The sequence below is a fragment of the Melospiza georgiana genome, chromosome 1, assembly GCF_028018845.1.
Source record: "Melospiza georgiana isolate bMelGeo1 chromosome 1, bMelGeo1.pri, whole genome shotgun sequence".
NCBI classification, from domain to species: domain Eukaryota; kingdom Metazoa; phylum Chordata; class Aves; order Passeriformes; family Passerellidae; genus Melospiza; species Melospiza georgiana.
The window spans coordinates 29,921,096-29,948,345 of record NC_080430.1 but is presented as its reverse complement, the minus strand read 5'-3'; the positions used below and the strand labels follow the sequence as shown (position 1 = coordinate 29,948,345).

At 34.8% G+C, this 27,250-nt stretch overlaps 1 protein-coding gene across 1 annotated transcript in view; it reads left to right on the top strand.

The window, feature by feature from the left end:
• Positions 1 to 27,250, top strand: part of CRPPA (CDP-L-ribitol pyrophosphorylase A) — a 106,623-nt gene that overhangs the window by 51,022 nt on the left and 28,351 nt on the right. The window contains exons 6-9 of the mRNA XM_058040479.1: positions 3,246 to 3,343; positions 7,291 to 7,380; positions 8,165 to 8,257; positions 12,306 to 12,434. Coding sequence (XP_057896462.1) covers positions 3,246 to 3,343; positions 7,291 to 7,380; positions 8,165 to 8,257; positions 12,306 to 12,434 — 410 coding nt within the window. The remainder of the gene's footprint in view (positions 1 to 3,245; positions 3,344 to 7,290; positions 7,381 to 8,164; positions 8,258 to 12,305; positions 12,435 to 27,250) is intronic.

Here is a 27,250-nt window from a genome sequence, read left to right as displayed (position 1 = left end):
GTTGGAAGGGATCAAATGTGATCCATGTGAATAGGGAACACTACTCCATTATCAGGTACCGCTGGAATGAAGCTGGCAATAATTGGCTGATGTGTGTTAGCAAGAGGCATTTTCCAGGAAAACAGCAAGTTTAAATAAGTAGAGGAAGCCAAAGAAAGGTAGAGAGTTTGATATGTAATGTAACAGTGAGAGAAAGCAACTAAAAAAAGTGTTGGGCAAATGAAGAAAAAGAAATTATGGCAGAAAGTAGTTAAGTAGAACTGTGGTTCATTGTGGGAGGACAGAAGGAAGCACTAAAACTCAACCAAGGGAAGTTCCAACTTGATAAAAAGAATTACATCTTTCACCCTTGACAGACAATCAAGTAGTGAACAGGTTGGCAGAGCAGTAAGGGGCTGAGTGACCAGGCCTGACCTCGTGGGTGATCCTGCTTTGAGAAGGAGTTTGAATGAGGGACCCTCCTGATGGCCCTTCCAGCCTCAATTATCCAGGGGTCCAATGGAAAACAAAACGTTTTTAGCTGAGTATTAAAATTCTTTATGACATGGCCATGTCATGGCTTTCCAGAATGGATATTTCATTCACCCAAACAGAATTCTGAAAAACCAGGAATGAAATGCTGCACACAGTGAATTTCACTGGCAGGCAGCAAAGCCCATGGAATCCCTGGAGTTACGAGCCAGCACTCCAGCTGGGCTCACTGGGTTCAGTGTGACTACACTGAGTGACAGAGCTCCATCACCTTAGCAGAAGTGGGACACAGGCAGTCCTGGGGAGGAAAGCTCCACTCAGTCTTCCTTCCCTCAGTGCAGCAAAGGTGCAGTCTAAATTAACATATGGATCTTTTTTGACCACTTGAAATAGCTTGGATTTAAATGGTAGTTGAGTTTCAAACCTCAACTAGAACAGAACTGTTGCTTTACTATGATGATTTTATAGAAGATGATTTTCCAGACTTCCTTCATTCATTTCCTTGATCATTCAAAAGCATGCAGCATCTTTTCAATGTTTGTATTATCATTACTTTAAGGTCCTCCTACTTTATTAACATACTTTCCCCTTGCAATGTTTTGTTTCTTCTCTGGATAAAAAATACAGTTTTCCACACTTCATTGTGTTTTCTCTCTTCTTTATTAAACCCAGCCTGCAAATCTCAGTTGCTTTTTTGTAATTGCCTCTCCTTTCTCATTTATATTACAGGAAATTAGAGATCTAAGAGGGCTGGAGAGAGTAGTGAGATGGGTTTTTATAGCTGCAGCCTTTGAGCGGTCTTTTGTGAGAATACTTCTGACACTTGCTGTTGATTACAGACTTCTTTTTAAAAAGAACTGTTTGAGCCTAAGTTATGGTCCCTTTTTGGATTCCACAGCCTTCTTCCACATGTGAATTTTTGTAATAGCTCCAATCTGACCTTCTTCATTAAATTACTTAGTTCAATGGAGTCTGAGTTCTTGAAATCTGATATGCTAGTCTGGTTTATTATGTATATCTATTTTGTATCTGCACTTTGTGTACAGTACTAAATTCAAGTGGCTCTTGCTCTGATTTCAATCTACCCATTAGTTTCTTTCTGCTGATAAGAAATTAATTCAATATGGTTTCCCATTTTTCAGACTGTAAAGTTATTCTCTATTAAGTAGAAGCCAACTGTGATGCATGTTCAGTATACTTTTTTTGCCCAGTGAATCTATGGGAAGATAATTTCTCCCACAGTTGTGGTATCCTCTGATTTCCAATCCTGTGAGAACTGGCCATGCATTTTTTTAATTCTCACTCCCATCTGGTTGTGATGGTTTATAAGCAGATGTTTATTGTTCTCTCCCTTTCTTCCTCCCTCCCCTTCTTGCTAACTTAATACAAACTCAGTTGCCACCAGTATTTTTGTTGTCACATTATAAATATTAAACATAATAAATATCCATTATTCAAAAAATCATTCTAATTATCTGTTGGAATTCTCAGTGGTGAAATCACTTTTCCTGGTCACAGAAAATTGCTTAAAAATTGCAAGTCACTTTCCAATAGTGTTAACTCTACAGCAGTTTTAAAATTAAATTTCAGGTCTTTATGTCTACTTTTATAAAGAAGTCTGTGAGTTTACAATAGAAAGTGAGATGTTTCTGCACTACTGAGGTTATGCATCTGATTGAACTTATTGTGTGGTATGTAATTATAGAAATAACTTTCCATATGCAACAAATACATATTGTTTATATCCAGATTTGTTTGAAGACCAGTTACCCCATCTTTTTATAATTTTTCTTGTCTTTCACTCCTAATTTATTTTGTGGTGGTGTTTGGTATATTTCTGTCTCTGGAGTTTCATTGAAGTCTGTTTTAAAAATAATTAGACTTTACATGTATGAAATTTCTAGTCACTTATGGAATGGCTATCCCAAAAGTATTGGGAATCTTGTGGTTTGTTCTCTGTGTTAATTCAGCATCTAAAGGATAAAGGCCTTAAATAGACTTGAGAGTTTCAGACTTGAGTTTTGATTTGTTGGCTTAATGAAAGGAAAATGTTCACTGAATCTAAAACCTGTTGTCAATAACAAGAGAAATTACTAATTTTGTGAAATACTGGCTTTGTGGAACAAATCAGGCAATAACTTGCAACTGCTGTTCCTCATAGCAACAAAATACTGTATTTTGCCCCTAGTAAAAGATCTAGGAAGTTGCCCAGGCCAAGATATTTGTCACAACTTTGCAACTTTGCTATTGAGGTGAAGAGTTACCTCTGCTGTCTCCTTAAACAGTATCATTAATTCATTTTTTGTCAACTTTTTAGTATATATTGTTGAGAATATGACTTATATTATCTCCTGGGTTTTTTTTCCTTTCCCCCCCGCCTCCCCCTTTATTTACTCAATATTACTGACACTGCATTTAGTTATCTGTTGAAGTGATATGAGAGATAAAATTTTCAAAAAGTTTTCTTGGTTGTCATCTAGTGTCAATGTGGACCTGAACAAATATCTTTTAATAAATTTAAATGGGCTTTGGAGGTAGACCTGTAATGGTTTCATGTTGTACAAAATAATATAAAATATAATTTGAATTTTGAGATGTATATTATATAAATTATATAATTACATTAACTGTACTGTGTAGCCTTTAAATTTACAGCTGTTGATAATATTCTGTCAAGAAACAACAATATGTGGATTGAAGGTAATGTTTAGCAGATTAGTAATTTGGATTAATTTATTATTGCATGAAGTCTAAGGTTTTTTTCTTTATCACAGACAACCTATCACAACAAGTTTGTGTTATCACCAATGTGAAGGAAACTCTTGCACAAGTAGGTTTCCTCCTTCCTGAATCTCTGAAAAGCCAAATAAAAGTAAGTACAACTCTATGGCTATCAACTGTCTGATTAATTTAATGTTTCTGGTTGTCACTACTCCTAAGAAATTATTTTAATAATGTGAAAACAGAAACTGAGACTTCCTGTGTCACTGTAGTATTTATCACAGGGGATTCACATCAGGTGTGGAAGTTACCAAGAAAGAAGCATCTTCTCTCCAGTTGTGCTGTAGAGGGGCATCTTACAGTCCACTTAAAATTTCCATATTAGATTAGAGGAGAAATTGAATGCAGACAACAGAGAGGAAATTTTCTTTAGATTTTATGAATTTAGTAAACCCAAGTTGTTACAAATATGTTACAGAGGAAATGCTTTTGTTACTTTGAAGTCTGACTTGGAGTATGAACCAATTAGAGTAGGTTGTTTTCCTGCAGAGCTGTGAATGCAAAATCAAATTAATCAGCCTATTTGTAGAGCAATAGGGGTACATTTCCCTCACAGTGAATGCTCATAGGAGTCTTTGCTTTAGGATATTGATGGGATGTTCTACTGGCATTTAACTGTCTTTTGCTTTTTCATTATTCTTTCTACTAGAGCTATCATATTTCCATTTTCCAAAGGTGATTGACATTTGGTAATTGCTTAGACCGGTGTTGGGGTGATTCCTAATTTTATAGTATGTGATGATATCACATGTTCCTGTTACCCAGAGAAACAGACAGGAATAACTGTTCAAAAATTCAAGTTTTCTGATTTGCATAATGTTACTTCTGCAATGGCTTTATTCATGTCTGTTGATCCTCTGCATGGTTTGTTAATTATTAGAAGGATATGTTTCCCTGTGAACCTGTATTGCTGTCCTTTATCTGCAAGTGTCATTTGACATTGCATTGAAAGTTTTTGTTCAGGAAGAACTGTATTTAGCATGGAATCTTGCTTTATATCTATTAATTGTCAACATCTAAAAGTGAAAAAAATTAGCAGACTTGAATAAATCTGAATGGCTGTATGATGGGGAAGAAGTATGTCTCCATTTCACTGACACCAGATGCATTGCTAAATCTCTTATCTCTGTATAAACTATTCTGCTGTTAGTAGGAGGACTCACTTATCCCTATGTTTTAAACAGTAAAATCTCTTGAGTTAATTTTTAAGTTTACCAATATACAGAATTTCAAACCTTAGAAAGAATATATGCACAAGCCTATTTGTTCTCCAATGAAGCACAGTACCTTGTGTGAGAGAGATTTGACTTTTGCAAAATACTTATTTTAAGCAACGTAGGTGTAGTGCACTGAAAGCTTTTCAAAGGTATAATTGGAAGGTAATTGATCTAAGTAAGAGACCAACAGGGAATCATTCTGTTGAGTACGTATTATCTGGGACCACTGTTTTAACATTTTAGATACTTTTGACACTCCAGTTCTCTGTAGCAACCGTATTTGTGGAATATTTGTTAACTTCTACATATGTCCTTAAAGAAGAATTAAAAAGAAATTTTCTTAGAAGGATTTCTGAGAGAGGCTCTACTAACATGATAATATAAATAGCAGGGGGAAAAAAGAACTATAAATTTAACTAATAAGATAAAGAAAATAATTTCTAAAAATTTTTTAAGGCTACAGCTGTTTCTTATGAAGTACTTTAACAGTACTTTAGTCAGTGTTACTGTAAACAGTATGACTAATGAATCAATGTTTTGTCTAAGATATCATACTGTGAAAGACATAGCTTGAGTTTTCCCTTACATTTGTTGTTTATCCCTTTCCCTTACATTTGTTGTTTAGCCCTTTCTTTTTAGCAAACAAACCTAAATGGGAGCTGAAGGTATTTTCTTCTGTGAGTGGGAATCATGTATTCCTGTTTCTTTAGTGACAAAGTGCTGCTGTCACATGAAATGGAATCAACTGGATGAAGCTGTGTGCCATTTTTGTGACTGGATAATTATCCATGAGTAGGATATGAAAAAAATTGGTTGCTTTCAAATAGAAAAAGAGCTAGCATTTCACTAGTAAAAATTCACCAATTTCTAAGTGATTGAATTGTCCATCTGTGGCATTGGTGTTAATTGTGATTTTAAATTCTGATATAATTTAAATAAATTTGCAGGTTCCAAATGTTCTGGTATTAGTTTTTGACTTTATGGAAGTGGATGTTGAATAAAGTTAAAAATTCAATACAGGGCATCTGGTAACTAAAAAAATTTAAAGAATATCACTTTTTACTAGGACCAGAAGTAGTTAAGGAAATCCATATACTCCTTTCTATTTAAACACTGAAACATTATGTGAGAATCACTTTTTACCAAGGTGGTATTTTTAGGTAATTTTTCCTCTCTAATGTTACTGGTAACATTGATGAATATTAATTATAATTTGAAAAAAGTACTATTGCATAGGATATTAAATGGCAAATAGAATAATAATTAATTTTAGTTAAATGATGATTTATTGAAGCTTCTACCTAGGCAATTGTGCTTCTTTTCCAACAAAAAATTTTTATTTCATTTTTGCTGGATTATGTGGCGCTCAAAAAATGCTAGTGTGTTACTTAATAAAATTGTTGAAGTTTAATCAAATTATGCACTAAAGGAATTTTTAAATGTTCAGCAAAACTTAAGTGTCATGTATTCTAATACCTCAAAGCAAAAAATAAAAGTAGGCCTTCTGCCTTGGGTCATGTTCCAAATACCTTCTGAAAAGACACTGGCTTGCAGTAGGCTCATGTTCATTGAGGTATGTGCAAGGTTGTAGAGTTACCAGGGATTTCTGCTTTTACATCTTCAGAGATTCAAGCCAGGTGAGCCCTGGAGTGCTGCATTTTCCGAGTAGTTTTGGAAATTCAAAGTAATTAGTACCTTCTGTGACTTTTAAAAAAATTAATTTTAAAAAATTAAATTTCAGCTATTTGTGTCTATGCTATCAAATTTTGACCCCAAAATGTTTCTAAAATATTTAGACTATCACTATCAACATCTTAGTTTCAAATCATCTTCCTTTGCAAACAAGTTAGCTTCTGATTATTACAAAAATTAACAAATACAGCTTTACATAGCACTGCAAAGCCTTTTTAAATGTTGTGTTTGGTACTTTTGTTGGATTGGAGATTAAGTGGCATTTTAAGGGAGCACAGCAGTGTATTACTTCTGTTGCTTGCTATGATACTTAACATGTGTTTTGGGAAGAAATAAAGCTCAGTTGTACTGTGAAACAGTGGGATTTGCAGATTTAATGGAAGTAATATGAAGATTTTTTTTCTCCTGAATTTCAAGATTTTTTATTTGCTTCAAAGTGTTATCTTCTCTTAGGGAACAGATTCACCCTCTGCTACCTGGTTTACTGTTGTACTTAAGGCAATATCAAAGCTGATAAGGTAGTAGAATCTATTTTATATTTTAACAAAGATAAGATTATTTAGCTTGTGTTAAAGTTTGCAAAATACATATGTCTGTGCCTAAGAAAGTATTTTAAAATATTTGTTGAGGTAATTATTTCAAGGAGAAACTCTAGATGAGTCTTGTACTCTTGTTCTGGGCAGAATCCTGGAATACCAGTGCACCTGGTCTTTCTTGCATACTTATTTTATTTTATTTTTAACTTCATGAAGACAAAATATATATATCTGAGTATTGTAGAGGTTTTCTCAGAATTAGAGGTCTAAAATAATTAGATCATTTTATGGACAGTGTTTTCATCCCTCGAAACAGTTGAACATCCGAACCCAGGCAGCAGCACTCGTGTCTGATGCTTCCAGGGCTATTTCTGGAATGCCTACCCTGGGCAGCATACTTCAACAAATGTTGGGCTCCTTGATTCACTGTTGAGTGCCCCAAACTTTTGAGCAAATTTGTTTTTGTAGTGGAAGTAATAACTGCCAGTTTTAAATCATTTAAATGAACAACTTCTGCTACAGTGGTGGAAACTTTAGCAGATAGTTAATGATGAATTAGAATTTTTTACTTTTTTCTTTTTCTGTCTAATCAGGTTGAAGCTATTTCAATGTCTCTAAGCAAAAATGATAGCTGTCTACAAAACATCCTTTCAGGACGGTGCTACAATTTTGTTTGTGTAAATGTAAGTAGTGAGGATGCGTGCTTTTATTTTACACTTAAACTTACTAGTAATGGTAAATAATAATTAAATATTTGAGTAATAAGTTGTTTGTTATTTTTGTCATCATGTGCTGTGTTCATTCTGATATTTGGTGTTTCTAATGTGCACTAAAATCGACGTTTGAGATACTGGTCTGTCCATTCTCCTCTGGTTCCACACTTCTGTCACTGTGTTGTTAACCAGATGTGAATTCTTGAACAAGAGGGATAAAATCTGAAGTAGTTTAAAATTTCCTCTCATAACTATTGTATCAAAGTGAGTTATTATAAGGAGAGGCCTGTGATATATGAAGTCACCTAACTGTGCATTCATTACTACTGTGTCTAAATTAGTGTTTCCCATTCTGCACATGTGCATGCCATGTGATCTGTATTTGAGTCCATGTATGGGAACAGGTTGATTTTTAGATGAACCATATCTGCATATCTGAGACCAATCAAGACCCTTAAGCTTTTTTTGTTTGGTTGTATATATATATATATATATATATATATATATATATGAAGGGTTATTAATATTATTAATCTCATTATTTTTCAAACATCTAACTTTACCAGAAAATATCATGAAAGTATATATTAAAAACATATTAAAAACAATAAGCTAATCAACCAAACCCCATCCCCCTCCCACCCCAAAAGTAAAAAAGTGATGTATGTTCTTCTGGTAAATAACAGTTCTGCAAATTCCATTTTTATGAAATAAATGTTGTTTTCAGTAATTCTAAACATTTCTTTTTATTTAGGATAAAAGGTGGGCCACTCAAGAAACCCAGGAACTAGTAGATGTGTTGGAAAAATCAACTATTCCTCTCTTATATCCAGTTGTCCTTATTTTGGTAGGTAACTTCTGCAAGTTACTGTAGAAAACATCTCATTTATTCTTTTAAAGTATTATTTAATATAAATATAAGTAATATGTAATATAAATAATTTTAAAATTAGACTAGATTTGCACTGCTGCTAACTCAGAATAAAATTGTAAAATCAAACTGTAAATTGGTCTCCAAAGAAACTCATTTTCACTTCAACAAATGTACTGCATGCTGTCAGAAAACAAACTGACATTAGCAAATGACAGTTTATTAGTTATATATTTCTGGAAGGGCTTATTGTGGCTGGCTGGTTGTACTGAACTGTTAACTCCTGCCTTGCTGTTGTACTCTGTCTCTGTGGGGATGCTGCAAAGCTTGTGCTGTGCTTGGATGCTCAGTTGGAACAGAATTAAGTGGCTTTCCTTTTTGCGATGCGTGTGTGGTCCTGATGGCTGCAGTGTTTTTCGTACAGGCCAGGATGCCTTGGCCTTCTTGGCCACCTGAGCCCACGCTGGCTCCTGCTCAGCCACTGCCAAACAGCACCCCCAGGGCCCTTTCCACTGGGCACCTTTCCAGCCACTCTGCCAGCCTGTGGTGCTGGGTGTGGTTGTTGTGACCCAAGTTCAGGACCTGGCACTTTGCACTCTCAAACCTCCTAGCCTTGGCCTCAGCCCATGGATCCAGCCTGTCCAGATCCTTCTGTAGAGCCTATCATACCTATTATAGCCTCACCTATTGTATGCTGTTCTCTTGGAGTGAGTTGCTGTGATTCTATGAATATCAATATTTAACATTTTGTTTCCAGACCATCTTATTTTCTTGACCCTGTTTCTGGGAAACTTCAGGGTATAACCTTATTTTACTGAATTATCAAAGATAAATTACTTCTGCCTTTCATAATCAGAGCAATTACATATCTCCAATTCTGTTGGTCATTTGCAAAGCCACTGGATGTGCAAAACAGTCCTTTTTGCACTCCATTAGTTTTCATTAGTCTTTTAGCAAGAATATACAAAACCATATATCTTTGTTATATTTTGTTGTATTTATATATATCTTTGTTGTATTTTGAGTGTGAAGATAAAGTTGGAATTATTTATCAACTAGCTAATGCTAAAGTGTCAAAAGCATACTTATTTTGCCCAATTGATAGCACTTTCCAGTCTGGACTTTCAATTAAATACTTTTTTGAGTGTGATGCTGGGAATGTGAAAATAGTTTAATACTTGAAGCTATAAATATTCTGGTCTTAGTATCTCCTAAGAAATAGTAATGCAAGTAATTCTTACACTATCTCCCCATGAAACTCGGGTTTTGCCCCTGAGATACTAGGTCTTGAAGTCATTGTAGAACCCAGAACCATTTTTAATGAAAGTATATTTGCTTGAACAGCCTGAAGCATGCATGAATTATTTAGGTAGACTCCTTTTAAAATAGGTGTAGGAGAAAATAATAAATTTAATCCCTTTAGTATACTCCACATGCATCAGTTGTTTCTGACAACTACTTGAAATTTCTAAGAACTAGACATTGGAAGAAAATCTCATAACTAGGTGGAAACAGTTGTGAATATTTAAAACACTGATAGAAATACATTTGTTAAAATTATGTTGCCTAATTGCACTTGGGCATCTGGTGGATGTACCACTCTATCTTTTAGAAATACCAGAAGGGAAGAAGAAGAGATCTTGTAGGTATGTTTAGAGTGCCAAGAATTAGCTTAACAAATCATTGTCTCCTATTAATCACTGGAAAGTATTGGAGTCCTTTAAACTTCTGAGCTCTAAAACTCATTACAGATGTTATGGTAGACAGAAACTTCCTTCAGCAGTCTTAATTTAAATTCAGTGTTCGGTGTCCTCTTCTCTAAGGCTCATGAGTGGGATTTTCATCAACTTTATTCTTTCCTGTATATATACCTTTTTAACATAATAACTGAAATAATTGTTCATGAAAAATCCTGTAGTACACTTTCTTTCAATGTAAAAGGAAATATTAATAGTTCTCAGACAAATGTGAATCAGAATTTTAAGCAGTATATTGACATTTAAATGCATAGGTCTTAGGTACCAGCTATAAGGGAAACATGTTTTTTTACTCTCAAAAGTAAAACTCTTGAAAGAATAAATGGGGAGAGCAGCTGACTGCTTCTATTCCAAACTCATAACTAGGAACAGTCTAATGCAATTGTATTTGGGTAATTGGAAAGGTCTTGTCTATTCTTTGATTTTATGACAAAAAGCAATTTCTTCATAATAATATGATAATTAAGGAAAAAGTCTTTTTTTTTTCCCTTCCAATAGTCATCTTCTTTAGTTGTAGAAATGACAGGTGTTATTATTGTGCCAGACTCTCTGTTTAACCAGCCCAGTGAGCATTGATCCAATAAAAAGATGAGCTTGCACTGGACACGATGACTTTTTTCATGTTCCCACCTATCAGTTGCCCCAGATTCAAAGTCTATCCATTATCCTGGTGCCTGACTGGGTTGTTTCATGGCATTTGTAAGCTGAAGCAGCAATGGGATCACTCTATCTGGACAAAAAGGAAGATTAATGTTGCAGGAGAAATAGGCATCACAGAGGTAAACTTGAGGCAATTATTTGTTTGCATCAAGGCAGTATCTTAAATTATGCTGTAACCTGACAAATCATATTCTTAAACTGACATTGCTTTTTTGAGCAATACATTTTCATGTTTGTAAAGGGTATGAATGGATTTGATTTTTATGTTGTTGCTTTGCTTAGGGTTAGAAAGAAAGGAATGTTAGTACTTCAGCTCTGTAGTTGCAATTATTTGCATTTCAGTACCAAAGTTAGTTTGAGAAAAATCTCTTTTCAAAGCTGTTAAAGAGGTTAATGGTAAAGAAGAGCTAGGTTAAGTTCTCTCAAAATAATAGGTTTAATAATTTCTTGTAAATAGCTGTAAATGAGTAGTACTTACTTAGCCTTGTTTTGGGTAGAAAATAATGAAATAATGAGTGTGTGTGAAAATTAATCTCTACTTGTGTAGTAGAAGACAATAGCTTTGCTTCTGGTAAGTATGCATTTAGGAAATAAACAGCTTTTTTTAAAAAGTGCTCCAAGGGAAAATGAGTGGGGACCTATTTTCTGTCAGTGTAAATGGAACACAAAGTACAAATAGAACTTGAAATAATTTTCCTTTTAGGAGTAAAGGTATTTCTGCTATTAATAGACATTGAAACCTTATATGTACAAATCATCATACTTAATTTTGATTTCTACAGCTAATAGAAGTTTTGGAGGGAAGCTGAATAAAATGTGGTATATGTAAGACTTGGGAAAGGATTGAGCTAGTTGGTACCTCCCTGAAATACCAGTTACAGAAGCACAGACTATTCTGAGTTGGAAAGGACCCACAATGATGATTGAGTCCAACTCTTGGCCCTGCACAGGACACCTCAAGAATCACACCTTGTGCCTGAGAGTGTTGTCCAAACACTTCTTAAACTCAGTTCAGGTCCTGTAAGATCTGCCATGTTTGTGCAGCATCCTTGATGGAAATGAGACCTGCCTTTCCCTGCCCAAGGGCTCAGGCTTCTTTTGAGGTAGTTTCTGCTTTTTAAACTTGAAGTGCTATCTTGAAATTAACCCAATAAAAGCAACTAATTTGCTATACTGAAAGGATAGTACATTTCCAATTAAACTTTAAAGAATTTAGTTTTGTCTTGAAAACCTTCAAGATACTTATGAAAGACACGTGTATTCTATAGTCCTCTGATAGTAAAAAACCCAAGCAAAAAAACTCCTCTGAAAGTTAATCTAGAGCTTATAAAAGAATGTTGTTTGTTTTCAAATTTAATTGAATATTTTTAAGATGCATGACATGTTCTGGCATATTGGTTTCTTCTGCTTTGAAAAAAATAGTTTTCATGTCCCTAAATGTGTAAGCAGTGGAATTCAGTAGTAAATAGAAGCTAAGAAAAGCCTTTTTTAGTCTGTATTTTTATGTATGCTTAACACATAAAAATCAGATACTAAAAGCCATCAGTCTAAACTGGCACACTATGGAAAAAGTGGATTTTGTTTTTTCCTCATCTGTTCTTTTGCAGGTGCACTTGGATATTCCAGAAAATAATTCTTTCAGTATTGGGATGGAAGACCTAACTACAATCAAGAAATTTGCAAGAGAAACTAAAAAGAAAAATATTTTAGTTTATGGTCTCCTTATCCAATATAAGGTATGTAATTATCTTTCTGTGTGCAAATTATCTTCTTTTGCAGTTTATATGATTAATGATAGAATCTTCATTTAAAACAAAATCAAAGGGAAATAAAAATGACACGAAAAGGATTTTTTTGGAAGATTCTTGCCTGTTCTTGTTCAAAATTCAGACAAGCCTGTAGTTATGAACAAAAATGTAAGCTTTTTGATTAGAGAGGAATAAATGATAAACACCTTTTAGAAATGCATGAAAACATCAGGACCCTTTTTGCTTTTCTGCTTAGGAAATTGCTTTTTCTCAGCATTAGAAAAAGAGAAAAATAGTGAAATACATTCAGCCAGTGATTCTGCAGTGTTTTATGTCCCTCATCAAAATGAGTTTGGTACTCAGGTGACAGGAAGGGCATGGTGTATAGGTGTTGAAACAGTGTCTGTAATAGCAGCAAATTGCCTCAGCTGGAGGCAAAAAGAGTTTGCACTCCAACATACTTTGTACTCACAAAAGCTATTTTAAAATAAACCATTTGCCTGGGAAACATGTTCTGTCAACCAGAAGAGTGGGCTGCCTTGCCTCCAGTGCAGATAAAATTTTTCAGCTTTTTAACTCAGCAAACTGAAGTTTGAAGGAAGAAGCAAACTAGAAATTTTAATAAAGAAGAATAAATGTAATCTTAACTGCTTTTTTTTTTAATTATATCTTTGGGTTTATATATAATTGACTACATGTGGCTTTAATTTTAAATATTTTTCTGGTATACCAAGCACTTGATTTTTTCCCATCAAATTCTGTTGCTTTATTAAGAGCTGTGAGTATCAATACCTATCAGTTTATGTTTTTATAGACTTTTAATGCCAACACAATATGAACATTGCCATTATATGACATTAGTTCATCTCTTGTTTGTAAAACACCAGTGGACATACAACTGATCAGTTTTCTTTCTGCTGCTATCAAATCCCATTTTTTCAGGCTGATTTCTGGCTTCTTTTGATAAAAATAATTTGAATAACTATTGAAATATAGCTCTAAGAGTCGCCTTATCATGGTAAAAAGGAACACTTCAGATATTGCTGTGGTCTAACTGCAGTTTTTGCCTTTTTGACTTCATTGTGTGTATGTGATTTTATATTCAAGTGAATCAAATAGACACATGTGGATAGCAACAGTTAGTAAACCTGACTGGAAGACAGAAAAATCTTTTATAATCTTCAGTGGATTTTGATGTGCATGTCAACAAGACATTTTAATATTAATGGGCACATATAAGAGCAATTGAGATCTCAGTGGGAATTCTTGATCTGTGGTGATAAGAGAATTGCAGCAGACTGCTGCCTCCATTCTTTGAAAATAAAAGCTAGAATCATTATGTAAGATCATTGTAGGGAGAATCATCACTTATTAGCATGTAGAAAGTCTTATATAGAGTAAAACACTTCAAAAAGTAAGTAAACTATTTCTAACTGTCTTGTTTTATAAAGGCTTTAAAACATGTCCATGCTCACAGAGACAGGAATATAGTCTTGAGTTCCTGCTGTCTACTTTGATCAATAACAAAAGAATAGGTTGTACACATCATTTGTATATATGTGATATATGTATCAAGTTTACTTTTGGCTGCAGATCTATATAGAACATTATTGTTTCTAGGTAAAGGCCTATGGAAAGATTTGATGTATGAATCTAGAAATTACATAGCCCCAAATTTATTGCTGGTCTGGGTGGGACTGAGAGACTGTGAACAAAAGCAAATTTTTACATGAAAAAACATTTTTAAAATAGTTTCTTTTTTTTTTTTTTGACTCTGAAGTCCAAAGCATAATTTCATGATTTCAGTCACCAAGGTATTTTACTTCTAGTACAAGCCATTAATAGATGAACCTGTACATGAGTTCCATCATTCATATAGGCATGATGAGGAGTCCAGAAGAAGTAGAAACACAAAAAAGCACCTGTGCTAATGCAGGATACCCTATTATTGCAATAACTTCTGTCACTAGATGCATTCTAGAAGTCCCAGAAAGCTGTAGTTTATTTCAGGAAAAGAGTGATGACAGGTTACTTCATGGAGCTTTCCTCTAGCTGACAGGTTTATATCATCACTACCAGACATACACAGCTGATAGGTACACATTTCCTAATTTAAAAAAAGGGGAATTTATTGAGACAAGGCCATGGTAATGTTCAGGTGAAATTATGTTATGTTTCATAGGGTTATTTGATTAAGTGGGTGTAAGGATATGTTGATATAAAAGAAAATGGGGGCAGTCTTTTGGATTTTGCATTAGAAAAGCAAGTTTGTTGAAATAAATACATTTTGAAAATATAGCTTTTTTATGTTTTGGAAGTGGAAATTAAATGCTTGTAGAATCATGGAGTTCAGTTTTGATGGTATTGAAGGAGCTGTGAAGCCCTAAGAAAAAGTATGAGCCTTTACTTTCACTTCTTAAAAGCAGTGTTTGTTTGGTATGTAGAAAAAGATGCGAAGTATTTTTATGATTATTTGATATACCAAGAAACTAATCAGGAGAATGAGAGAAAAAGGCTTTAATGTGCTGTATAAATGACCTGCTTTTAACCTTTCATTTGCCTATAACAAGTGCATGGTACACAAATAGTTATTTGTCTTATAAACATCACGCATAGAATACCACATTACTGATATTGATATACAGATCCACTTCATAAAATCTCTAGTTTGCATGCTAAAAATACAGTTAATTTCCATTTATGTTTTTTTTTTCTTTTCTAAAACAGTTCTGCAATGCTAGAAGTGGTTTACACATTCAAAATGCAAAGGGCCAAAGAGTATTCAGTATCTGAGTCTGAACTTAGGGAATTTGTTTATGACCATTTTTCAGATAATTTGAAGGAAATAGCTGATAAGTAATGTGAAGTAAAAATAGGGAGAAAGGTGCATTTTTTAATGGATGATATTACTGGCAAGGGTTGATGAAAATGTTAGTAAAATTCCAATTCCTTAATTTAATGAGAAGTTCACATTGAAAATAGCAATGACTGGTATGGTATTATATATTAGAATAAGAATCTTTGTTTTAATAATCATATCAAGAAGGATGTAATGGAGAAAGCAAATTCTGAATATTAGGATGAAAACCTATAAAAAGATGCCAAATTATTAGTAAATAATGTCGTACTTAGAAGGAGACTTAAGAACTGCTAAAACCCCAAAGAATATGAAAGCGAATGTCAAACCATTGCATGCATGCAGGGATGGATATATATTAAAACTATTGATTTTTATCATTGGAGGCACAAGATTTAGGAGGATACCTCAGCTGCATGTTGTTGTTCTATGTTCTGAACAATGGAATTATACTGAAATTGGGCCTTGATCTCTCTCTCTCTCTCTCTCACACACACACACACACACATATATTATTATCTTTAAACATGTGCTAGGTAGTTAATGGGGTTATGCTTGAATATGACAGTAATGTTTAAGAAAAACCCCTATTTTCTTTATTTACTGCTCTTCTCCCTTTAAAAATATTCATAGTAATAATAATAACAGTCTTATGACTGAATTACAAAAATGATCAATAAAATAATAAAAAGAGACAAGTAAAAGCATTTCCTAGCATGGGAGTTCAAATTTAACAGCTTGTAATGTTTACAGAAATAAAATCTTGGCCTGTAAGTTTCAATAAAGACTGTTACTGTTTGGAAGGATTAAAAAGGAACAGTAATAATCCAAAATAAAGCACATTTGGATGGACATAGTAAACCACAGAAAGCTTTAAAATAAGAAAGTAACATTAATATATCTTGGTTATAGAACTGTGTGAATTCAAAATAATCCTACTTCAGAGAAGCACTGACATAATGTTGTGTCAGAGCAGCAAATATGTGCTGGGCCTTGCCTAGGGTACAGTGGGCCCAAGTACTTCTGCCTCTGAAACTTCTGTTTGGTTAAGATAAAGGAACTATTCACTGACAGCCAGAAAAATCACAGTACCTACAATAAAAAGAGACAAATGATGCAATAGAATAATTGTTATGAAGCTGTTTGAAACTGAAAGGAACCTGAACTGTGGGTGTTTTCTTATGCAAACATACTGAACACTTACTGTAGCCTTAAAGATTTTTTGAAGACAAGAGGCTCGTCTGCAGTGTGGTTGATGGCTCAAGAAATACTTAGTGTGCTAGAAGTGTTTTATGTCTGTCTTGGTAAACCCCAAAGGTAAACATTTATGATTTCTTTTTCATCAAAGATCTCTTAAAATAGTATTATGGGTAAACATTAAGGCAATGTTTCTCAAAAGAGGGAACACACCCCTCAATGGGATAATCCACAAACTAGAAGTTGGTTTGGCAACCAGTAGTGAGATAATGAGCCTGGAGGGCAAATGAAGCAAAATCACAAAATAAAATTTTGGAAACTCATTAAAAAAAAAATAGGTTCTGCTGTACATGACCGCTGCATGCTTCTCAATTCCTTAATAATCAGCATAGAATTGGTCAAATGATTGCAATCTGATTAAAATGATTGGGATGCTGTCTGGAGACAGCAAAAATGACATTTTAAAAAATTTCAGCTGCAATGATGTAATAGATTGTAATGCATTTATTTACTTACATTTATTCCTAGAAATCCTTAAGGCCAAGTAATTACTGTTTAGTATTTTCAAGAGGTAGAAGTTGAACTTTTAAATTTTGTGATCCTATGGACTATTCACTCTTTCACCAAGGAAAACTGTGCAAATTATGTGATGAGCCAGAGTGGTCTTGTTTCCATGGAGTTTAGGACAAAAAAGAAAACCAAATGAGTCTGAACCTTTCTATATGGATAGGCCCATAAAAATCAGAATCTGTAGCTTTCTCAATACAAACTCATAGGCAGTCATTCACCAGTAAAACCAGAAACTGATATTTATGGAGGCTTTACACATTTTTATTCTTAATTATTAGTACTATCTGCAATCAGTCATGGATGCGTATTTTGCAATAAGTTAAACTGACATGATGAGAAAGATTTACAAACATGGCTTTGTATTTTGAACTGAAATCTATTTGATCAAGCTGGACTTTTGTATCTCTTTTGTACCATTCACAGGATGTCAAGAAATTAAAAAAAAGAACATGTCTCTGGAACATTAGTCAATTAAGAAATGTATTAGGTCAAATTTTACCAAAATGCTTTTGAAGTTTTGGGCTTTGAGTCAGGAAAGGTCATAAACACAGAACTTTGTGACCTCACTTTTGCTTGCAGCACTCTGGTGCATGACAATTTGGGAAGCACAGCTGCTTGGCTGCTCATTTTAGTAGATATCCTGAAGCTTGATACTGGATAATATTGATCAAAAAATTGGGATTGCTATTCTTTTATTTCAGAGTTTTGGTGTGTCTACCTTGAATGCATGCATATGTGCTCTTTTATTTCCTTGCTTTTTTCTCTTGACACCTTTCTCTGTTGTTCTCTTGTTTCCCCTCAAGTCTTCCTCCTCTTCTAGCCAAAACAGGTAACAAACCAGCAGATTTTCTCCAGATTTGCAACTCTTCTAAAAGCACTCAAATGAATATTTCTGCAAACTAATTTCTCAGTGCAGTACCAAATTCCCAGTCTGAGGAAGATGGGCTTTTAAGAAAAATAATTGGTAACCTTTACGGCTTTCATTAAATAACTGTAGGTTTTTATCACAGAAAGGTCAGAAAGTTGCTCAATTTGTCTCTGCTATTACAAGTTCTGGGAGTTTAACAAGCTGCACAGAAAACTATGAGGTTAATATTTTATGCCTTTTACACATGACCTTTTTAGACTTGCTTCAGCTATTGAACTTCTAATTGGAGAAATCAGAGTTCTTCCATCAACTTGTCAGTCAAAGTGATTAAGGCATGTAGGCATATCCTAAAAGTCGTGACTTCATAAATTGCCCTTTAAACATCCTTGCTCTTTTACCTCAGTTCAGCCATTCTGACAGTGTTATTCAATAAATGTTGCCAGTTGTTTCTTTTGTGGACATTTTAATTGTATAATACATATTCCTCTAAAAATAGCTCCTTAATATGAAGAATTTTGGGGAACAAGTGGATTTGAGGTGAACTACCAGATTCTCAAGTGAAAAGGAAAATATGTAATATACAATATAGGAACTTGAAAAGTATGTTACTTTAAATTATTCTGGATACATTATTGTAATAGGAAACAAACATTGAATTGGAACCATTTGCAAAAACAAATACTATGAGCATCAAATCTGAGTTTCATCTTCAAATCTGATAGTATGAGTTATTCTGATTTTTATTTCTTATTAAAGCTTTGATGTTGACCTCTTATCTCTTAATGGAAACATAAACATTTAAGATGAAAGGACTTCGACACAAAATTTTGTTTGCAAACAAATGCCTTTTAACTTTTCTTTCCATTGCTAGCCTGCCTGACAGAAACCTCTGAAGACCATTACATCTGTTTAAGGGCAGTTGCACTTTTGAGTTGTTAGTGCTGCAATTCTCCACTTAAAGTGGTGTTTGTACTCTTTTACTGTCTAAGTTGGACATCAAAAATGAATCTTCTCACTTGGCTTCCATGCTGTCTCCCAGAGGCATCATTTAGTAGGTGACTAAAATACCTATAGTACAGAATACTTCTGGTTTTTTTTTAGCTTAGCTCTGATTACATGAAACAACAGTAACAAAGAAGCTTTCTAAAATTGTTCTGTGTGCTTAAGAGGCATTTTGAAAATGTTAACAGCTTGCTGTTGTGTTGGTTTCCTAAAGAGTTTTGTATTTTGAGTGCACTTTTTCAATTAAAAATATGGCTGAAATTCTTCAGATAACTTTTCCAGTTTCAAAGCAAAGTTTAGTTTTATAGTGAAAGTATGTAAAGGTTGTAGCAATTTTCATCACTATATTGGACCAGGAAAACTTAGGAAGTTCTTCAGCCATTTAAACACAAAAATTCTCTTCAAGCTGTACATTTTAGTAGTTGTAACAGATCTTCAGGCTCTTATAGTGTGGTAATTCCTAAAATTTGTGCAGCAGAAGCAGTAACCATCAAATCTATATTGGGAGTATTAATTTCCTCTTTCATCCTCTACTGCTATATGTTAGCAGGAGTCAAGTAATCCAGCCTCAGGCTAACTTTGGGGTATTTCTTTGGAAGGGCTGGAAGACCGGCGGTTGGGGGTTCTGTATGTATTTGACACTAAGCCTCAAGTCTTATTTGTTGTTTGTGTCCAGTTGTTCTGTGAAAGTCATCCATTATGCATCATACCAAATGCTGAAGTATTTAAAAATGTGATATAACACATGGCAAAGGCCCAGTAATGTCAAGAATGAAAAATGCCCCAGCATGCACAGCCATCAGATCCCAGTGATACCTGGTCTGTCCTAGTAGCTGCTTTGTGCCCTTGGACCTTTTTCAGCTTTGTCACCCGTCGCCTGTGGAAGTATCTGTCCTGATACATCCCAGGTTTGGGTTTTGCTGCAGTGGGATTTATTATACTGCAAAATGTCAGCATCAAAGATGGCCATAATGGACCAGATCAGAACTTTCTCTAAGTCATTGTCTTGTGTCCAACAGTAGCTGTAAGGAAATCCCTAGGAGAGAATCAGACCAGGGCAAGCATATATGACATCCCTAAACTTTCTCCTTACACTCAGTAATTCCTAAGTATTTCCTGAGCCAGAGAGGTTTTCTGTGGAAGTATTAGCCCTGATGGGTTTCTGCTCCATGCTCTTGTCTTCTGAGATCTGTGTAAACTTTTAGCCTCCAGTGTGTCCCCTAGTGAGCAGCAACATAGATTGGAAAACAAAGAAAGAGGTGGTTCTTTGCAAAGTAGTGCCCTAAGCACAGGAGCTTGCTACTGTATGCTGGGATCTCATAATTTAGAATTTGAAATAGAGATGAATTGTTTTACAATCACTTACTTTCAACTTCATTTATCATTTTATTGTCTAGTTACTCAGTTCATAATGAGCTTCCTGCATTCCATGCCAGTCAGCCACTACCCTAATGGACTTCATATCATAAGCAAACTCATATTATTACTTACTATTTTTTCCAATTTTTTAATGAATGTGTTGAACAACATAGATCCTATAACAAATCCCACCTGAACTTATGTGGGTTCTGTTCTGAGGACTAAGCATTTTCTCCTACCTGCTCTACTTAGTCTTTTGAGCAAGGATTTATCCCTGGCAGGTCTTCTGTCTTATGTCTTGGAACCTTAGTTTTCCTCAAAATCTTTGGGGAGGAATTTTGTTGAAAGTTTTGAAAATCCCAGTAAATTCAATCAACTGTCACCCACTCCTTTGAAGAAATATAGTGAGAATGCACATTCAAACTTAAAAACAAAAGCATGTTGACTTTCTCATAATCTTAAATTGCTCCCTGCTATTACTATTGAGTATTTAATTGTTTGTTAAATTTTCTGGTACAGAGTTACAGCTTTCTATTCTGTAGTTCCTGTATCTTTTCAGAATTTTCTTGTTTTAAATTGGAAATTATTACCAGGCTTTTGTGCCTGCTAAGGCAATTTTTAAACTAGAGATGATGCACACCACTAGGAACCTGGTACTTCTCTTCATTAGTGATAAGGCCAGAACAATCACAGTGCATTCTGGTGCTGGCTTGTGGTTGCTGAGGGCTATTTATTTTAACATTCAAAGATAACAGGAGCAAATCTCGTGGCATCTTCATCTCACCAATGTTAAGTTTCTAAACATTTCAGCTGGCTTTCATCTCAATATGTTTTGGAACATCTGAATATGAAAATATGTTCATATCTCAAGACTGTGAGATGCAGAGTGTTTGAAGTTAGATGAAACTGTTCTCTTAAGACGTGGAAATGTGTGGATTGAGGCTTAACAGAAATCAGAGAAAGATCATAGGAAGTCTCCACTGGGTAGTGATTTTCATCTGAATTTTGTTGTGAAGTATATCGTGGAAGTTATTTTCCAGCTGAATACTTGGATTGAATAAAAGTGGAAAATGTCTACATTATAGATTTTCCAGCATTTTCAGTCTGAACTCATTAAATTTGATTTTAAAGTATTCTTTGAGGAGCTGCTTTCCTAAGCCAATTTTTATTTATCCTCAAAACTAATATTTTAACCATATTCCAAGCATTACAGTATACTTTCTCACCAGGTCAGAGGTCACATTTTCTATTGAGCATCATGGCCCATTGCTTTGCAATGTACTTATATAAATTGTCTTGATTTATAACTGTTTTGCTCTTTGAAGTTTCTACCCAGCAGCATCTTTTAAAAAAGGGGATTGTTTACATTTGAGTTTTATTCAACCTGTGTGGTACTGGCAGCAACATGAATGCACGTTTTTGGCAGAACCTCTGCCTACAGTTTTTTCCTTGACTCAGTCTTTCCATTCTTATGCAGCTATGAGCTCAAGTGTTTTTCCCTTCTTTATTTAATTCCAGTGTTCTGTGCTTAAATTGAGTAGACCAGGTGTTGAATTTTGTAGGCAAAATTGTAGCAAATGATATGAAAGATGGAGATAATGTGTGATTTCTACTTAAACAGCAGCAGTATAATGAAGTATGCTTTGTAAGGCTCACTACACGGCAACTTCCATGGTCACTTGCTCCCAGAACTGTGCAATTATAAATGTTTTTCCTGTGAGGTCTTTCATTATTCAAAATGAAATAAAATGGGTTCAGAACTTTCCTTCAACTAGGTCAGATACCAGTTCCATAGTTCAGCTTTTGATTTTTGTCATCCAAGTGTGCTCTATGCTTGCCATGTTCAAGGCACAGAGATTCTTCCACAGAACTATGGCATAACTATGTTTACAAGCTCTTGAGTTCATAAACCAAAATATTGATCATGTCAAAAGGGAGAGCATGTGCCTTTTCCTCTGAAGTGAAGAGTTATTTTTTTATGGAATTATATGTTCTCTGCATGTACTGTTTCTAAATCTTTTGGAAAGAAGATTAATCTGCTTTGTTTATAGAGGTTCAAAATGTTTTGGGATTATTTACAGCACTCTGAAGTTCCTTTAAGCATGTTTTTTTGTCAAAATTCCACTTCCTAAAGTTTACTCCAAACCAAATTTTAAGTAGTTAGCTGTTACTAAATGAGGGCTAACCGTGCACCTACGTCCAGTTGATGTAAGATTTTGTTGATTAATGTACTATAACTAGTAATGGCATGTCACGCCACCCCACTTTTTTCAGGCATGAATTGAAAAAAACCTCCTTCTCTCCTAAACAATATAATCTCTTTGCTGAAATAGTTTATCCCAAGAGTGAGAGTGGGGATGAAATTTAGTGGTGTAAGAAAACAGCCACTGAAAGTTTTCCTAGACAGGTTGCATGTCAGTCACAGCAATAGCAAAGGGAGGATGGCAGTTCTGTCAGCTGCACTGCTGCTTTTGTTGTTAACAGGGTTTGCATTTCTAGTGGAAGGGCCACTGTGGTTTCATGTGCCAGCAACTGCTTGTAGCCATGTCTCTAAGAGCTTGAGACAAGTATGCTTCTAAAAGAGATGGATTTCAATGTCAGTGCTGAACAAAATGAGTGGCTAATAATGTTGCTTTTTCTTCACGCATAGAAAAATAGGAATTAAGTGACAGAAAAAAATCATCATCCAACCCCTTCGCTCTACATGCAAGATTGTTCCTTTAAGGAAACATTGTTGTCTTTGCCTTCCTTCTGTATTGGTTTTAGTAACTTTATCAATCTTGCCTATGTGACTTGATAAATCTCATCTGAAACATGTTTGTCTTGTATACCCATCTATTTCAGCTATTCATTGCTTGGCAAGCATTGTTATGTAATTAACTCTGTATATTTTTCCTTTTCTAATTCTTTATAGTATGAATTAGGCCATTCTCTCCTTCTGTTTGAAAAGGGCATATTTTGTACTAATTGATATTATAGCATTAAGACAAACTGCTTGGAGACTCACTGGCTCCATGCCTAATTACCACCTCCATATTCTTGGTTAAGGGGAACATGAGCAGCATCCTTTTGAACACAGAGACATATAGAAATGTTCAGGGTTATTATTGAAAAGCAACTGCTCAAATCAGAATAACATACTTCTTTTTTTTGTAAGTCAGGATCTTTCTTCATGTTGCCTTTTGAAAATAATGTTCACTCTTGCCTCAAATCCACAAACTAAGACCACCACAAACTAAAGTGCTACAAAGGGGCAGAGCTAAGATAGCTTTTTCTTTACAGAAAAAGAGAGTGAGAAACTTGTTTTAAAATAAAAAGTTCTTAAAAACTGTGAAGCACTGTTGAAACTACCAAGGGTTGGCTTTGGCTTTTTTTCCCCCCAAAGATTCTGTATCAATATTCCATTTTGCTAGAAGCAGTACAGCTGTGTTTAAGAGAGTACTTGCCAATATAATTAAGGATGTGAAGGATCAGATTCACTTGGGATGGGAACATTGGTCAGAGAACCTTAGAGTGCTAATTCATAGCATAAGCTTGCACCAAATTATGCCAAAATCAGAATAATATTCAGTGTCTAGCCTAAAACAATGCTAAATGATTTGAGACAGCATCAGTTTAGTTTGAAATGGAACATTTGCACATGGCTCTTAACATTGTTTCCATACAGAAGTGCAGCAACAATTTTCATTTTAATCCTAGGTGAAGTGTTTTGCAAAAAAAGCCCTCTGTATCCTGATAATGTAGCAACTGTGTCTCCTCACTGATGTTTTTCAGCCAAAGAATACGCACATTCAAGTGTACAGGCAAAAGTGATGTTACTGCAAAGAAGCACTAGAAACTTTATTGGTTTTTAACTGAATTAGAGTTTTTTAGTTTAAATAGAGAAGTATTTTCACTGAGAGTGATAAAATTTTGGCACAGGTTGCCCAGAACCTGGAATCATTCACAGTCAGGTTGGACAGGGCTCTGAGCAATCTGATCTAGTTGAAGACTCATTGCAGGGGGGTTGGATTAGATGACCTTTAGAGGTGCCTCCCACCCAAACCATTCTGTGATCCTATGATTGTGTACTTTGGTATTGGGTTAAGCTAGTACACTTCAATGCTACTAGTCCAATGGCTCTTTTTGTTCCTGTGATTTTATCATTCATAGCAGCATGTTTATTATTTCTACAAGCTTTAGTAAGCACTGTAACTTGATATCTTTATAAATTGTGTTTACTCTAAATTCGCGTTATCTGTAGGACTTGACTTTATTTGGTAATCAAGGTAAAAACAAGATGAATGTAAAATTTAACAGAAGCTTTCCACTTAAAAATAGAATGCTTTTTTGGTGACATTAGGAAAAACTTTCTTGGCTGTGCATAGAGGTGGTTCTCAAAATTGAGAAAGGAATGTTCTTATTTGTATAGTTTTCTTAGTAGATGAAGGTGGATTTACTCTGTGCAGTGTGATTTGTTCACTTACTTAAAAGTACTTGTAGCCTGTCCTAACATTGTGTTCTGTGAAAAGTGAGCAGTGTCTTGGCTCTATATGCATTAGGCATGCTTTCTTATGTATCAGATGAACTCCTCCTTCTGTGCAGCCACTATAGTGTCCTAGCTTCTGTCCATTCACAGGGATCCTTGTTAGAGTTCCTGCTACTGGAGACTGTCCAATCAGAACAATGAGCCCAGGTGGGATTGGAATCTACAGTAAATGAATTAAATTTAATTTTGAATTCTTACTTCCCACTTTTCTTTGCTGAAGAAGGTAAGCTGCATCCTGGTAGGAAGAGCCAACATAATACTAGGAACAATTTTTACTGTTTTCTTGTGAGACAATGCTTTCAGGCACATGATGTAATTTTGGGGGTTGTCTTGTGATTTGGACTCAATGAACCTTGTCAGACTCTTCCAGCTGAGGATATTATATGATTTGATGATTAATCCAGATTTAGCCAAGTGATTCAGCTCTATAACCCTTCTCTCTTGTACACACACTGTTGATGCTAGTGGAAGCTACAGCTGTGAAATTTGCAGACGTTCCTCTGTATTCGTCATGGATTATTGTCCATGGGTTTCAGCTTTCTTTGTGGCTGCCCTTTCCACAAAGACTTTGAACAGACCCCACAGAGGCTTTGGCATTTTTTCCCCATTTTTTTCCCCCCAGGGAATACACTGCAGCTCATTGCTCCTATTTGGTGGTAGTGTACAATATGTTTTAGTTGTAATAGGGTTTTCATGTGTTCATAACCACCCTCAGCTTGGGCACCTGGTGTCAAGAAGAGAGAATAAGGGGTAAAGAGACACCTCCCTTATGGCAGGGGGGAGAAAAAAGGCAAGACAGGAGGGAATGTTGCAGGAGAAAGAAATAAAAAAGACTGGGAATTGGGCAACAGCAATGAACTTGGCTTTTTATGGCATGGGTGGAGTAGCCAGTGGAGTCCATGGTCATTTTACCAGTCTTGGTAGTTTGCCACGCTTGTTAGTGCTGTTCCCAATGTGTCTTGTGGATTGAAAAGTGAATAATCATATGCTATTAAAATGCTTTATGCAAAAATATCCTGAAATAGTCTGCACAGAAACTCCTTAATTTTTTGAGTTCTGACTTGTGTTAATCTTTGTATTTTACAATTGAAAACTGATACAGTGAACTGTTTATTTCCTCGCTATTTTCTCAAAAAGGCATCTAATGTAAAATTAATTATAAGCTGGCTCATTGAATGTAGAACATGGTCCATAACTCTTCCATTGAGAACAGGAAAAGCATTGCAATAGCCACATCATCTCTGAATGAGGGAAGGCTCTTCCACTCCTACTGCCGAAATTTGGAAACTCTATCAATACATACTTCATAAATATAGATGAAAATATCACTCACGTTTTTAATCTTTCTAGAAGATCTAAAGCATTTAAATTTAAATTTGCAGTTCAGATGATGTATCCCCACTTGGCAACTGTAAAATAGGTCTTCTTTTTAATATTCACTCCAGGGATATAGCGAGCAAAATAAGATTAAAGATATGATATTAAAATAAGATAAGAGGTTTCTGAGGGTTGTGCTTTGTAGGCATGTTTGGAAATATTTGCTCTAATCTACTGAGACAATATTTTACTACATATGAAAGATATCTTGAAGATGTGATTTAGGACAATGAGCATACATTTTACATAAACATGTTTTATCCAGTAAAGACCAAGTATTGTCTTGAATTGATGAGTTTATTATCATGGCAATAATATAGATCATAGTAAAAAGATATTACAGGAGGAGAAAGCCAGAAGATTTAATCACTGCAGTCCAGAGGTGAGTTATTTTATATACCAATGAGTAATTATTTTATATACCAATGAGATTTTATAATGCAGACTGGATTCTTAACCCAGTATAAAAAAGTGTTGATTTGCAATCCCTGCAGCATAAATAGTACATTTCTTCATCAGTCAGCAATACTTTTATTACTATAATTATAGTCAGAGGCAGTAGGATTTTAGGTATCTTTATCCAGATGATAATTATATATTTATTACTCAAGTTTCTAATGTTTATTTTAAACCAAGACATTCCTAAACATGCTCATCCATGCAGGAACACTCAAGGCCTACCAGGAGTTACAAATGCACCCTACACTTAAACATGGCATGCTATTGTGTTGATGAACAGTATCTGTTCATCATGGCATAGAGAAGGCTAAAGTGGGAGCAACTACAAAACTGTTCTTTTTTGCTTGATCAGTCAGATATAAGTGAAAGTATCAGTGATACAGATCATGTTCTTGCTATTCCATCTTTCTCACTTGCTGGAGTTTATCAGCATCTTTCGGTAGAAAAGAAACTAGGATGCAATGTTTTTAGTGTAAGCTAAGAGGAAGAGTGAGCTGTAGTAAAAATTCAAGTAGCAGAAAGGAGTTGTAAAAGTCAGAAAATAGGGTTCTCTGTAAAATTCCTGTGAAATTTGCCTACCACGATCC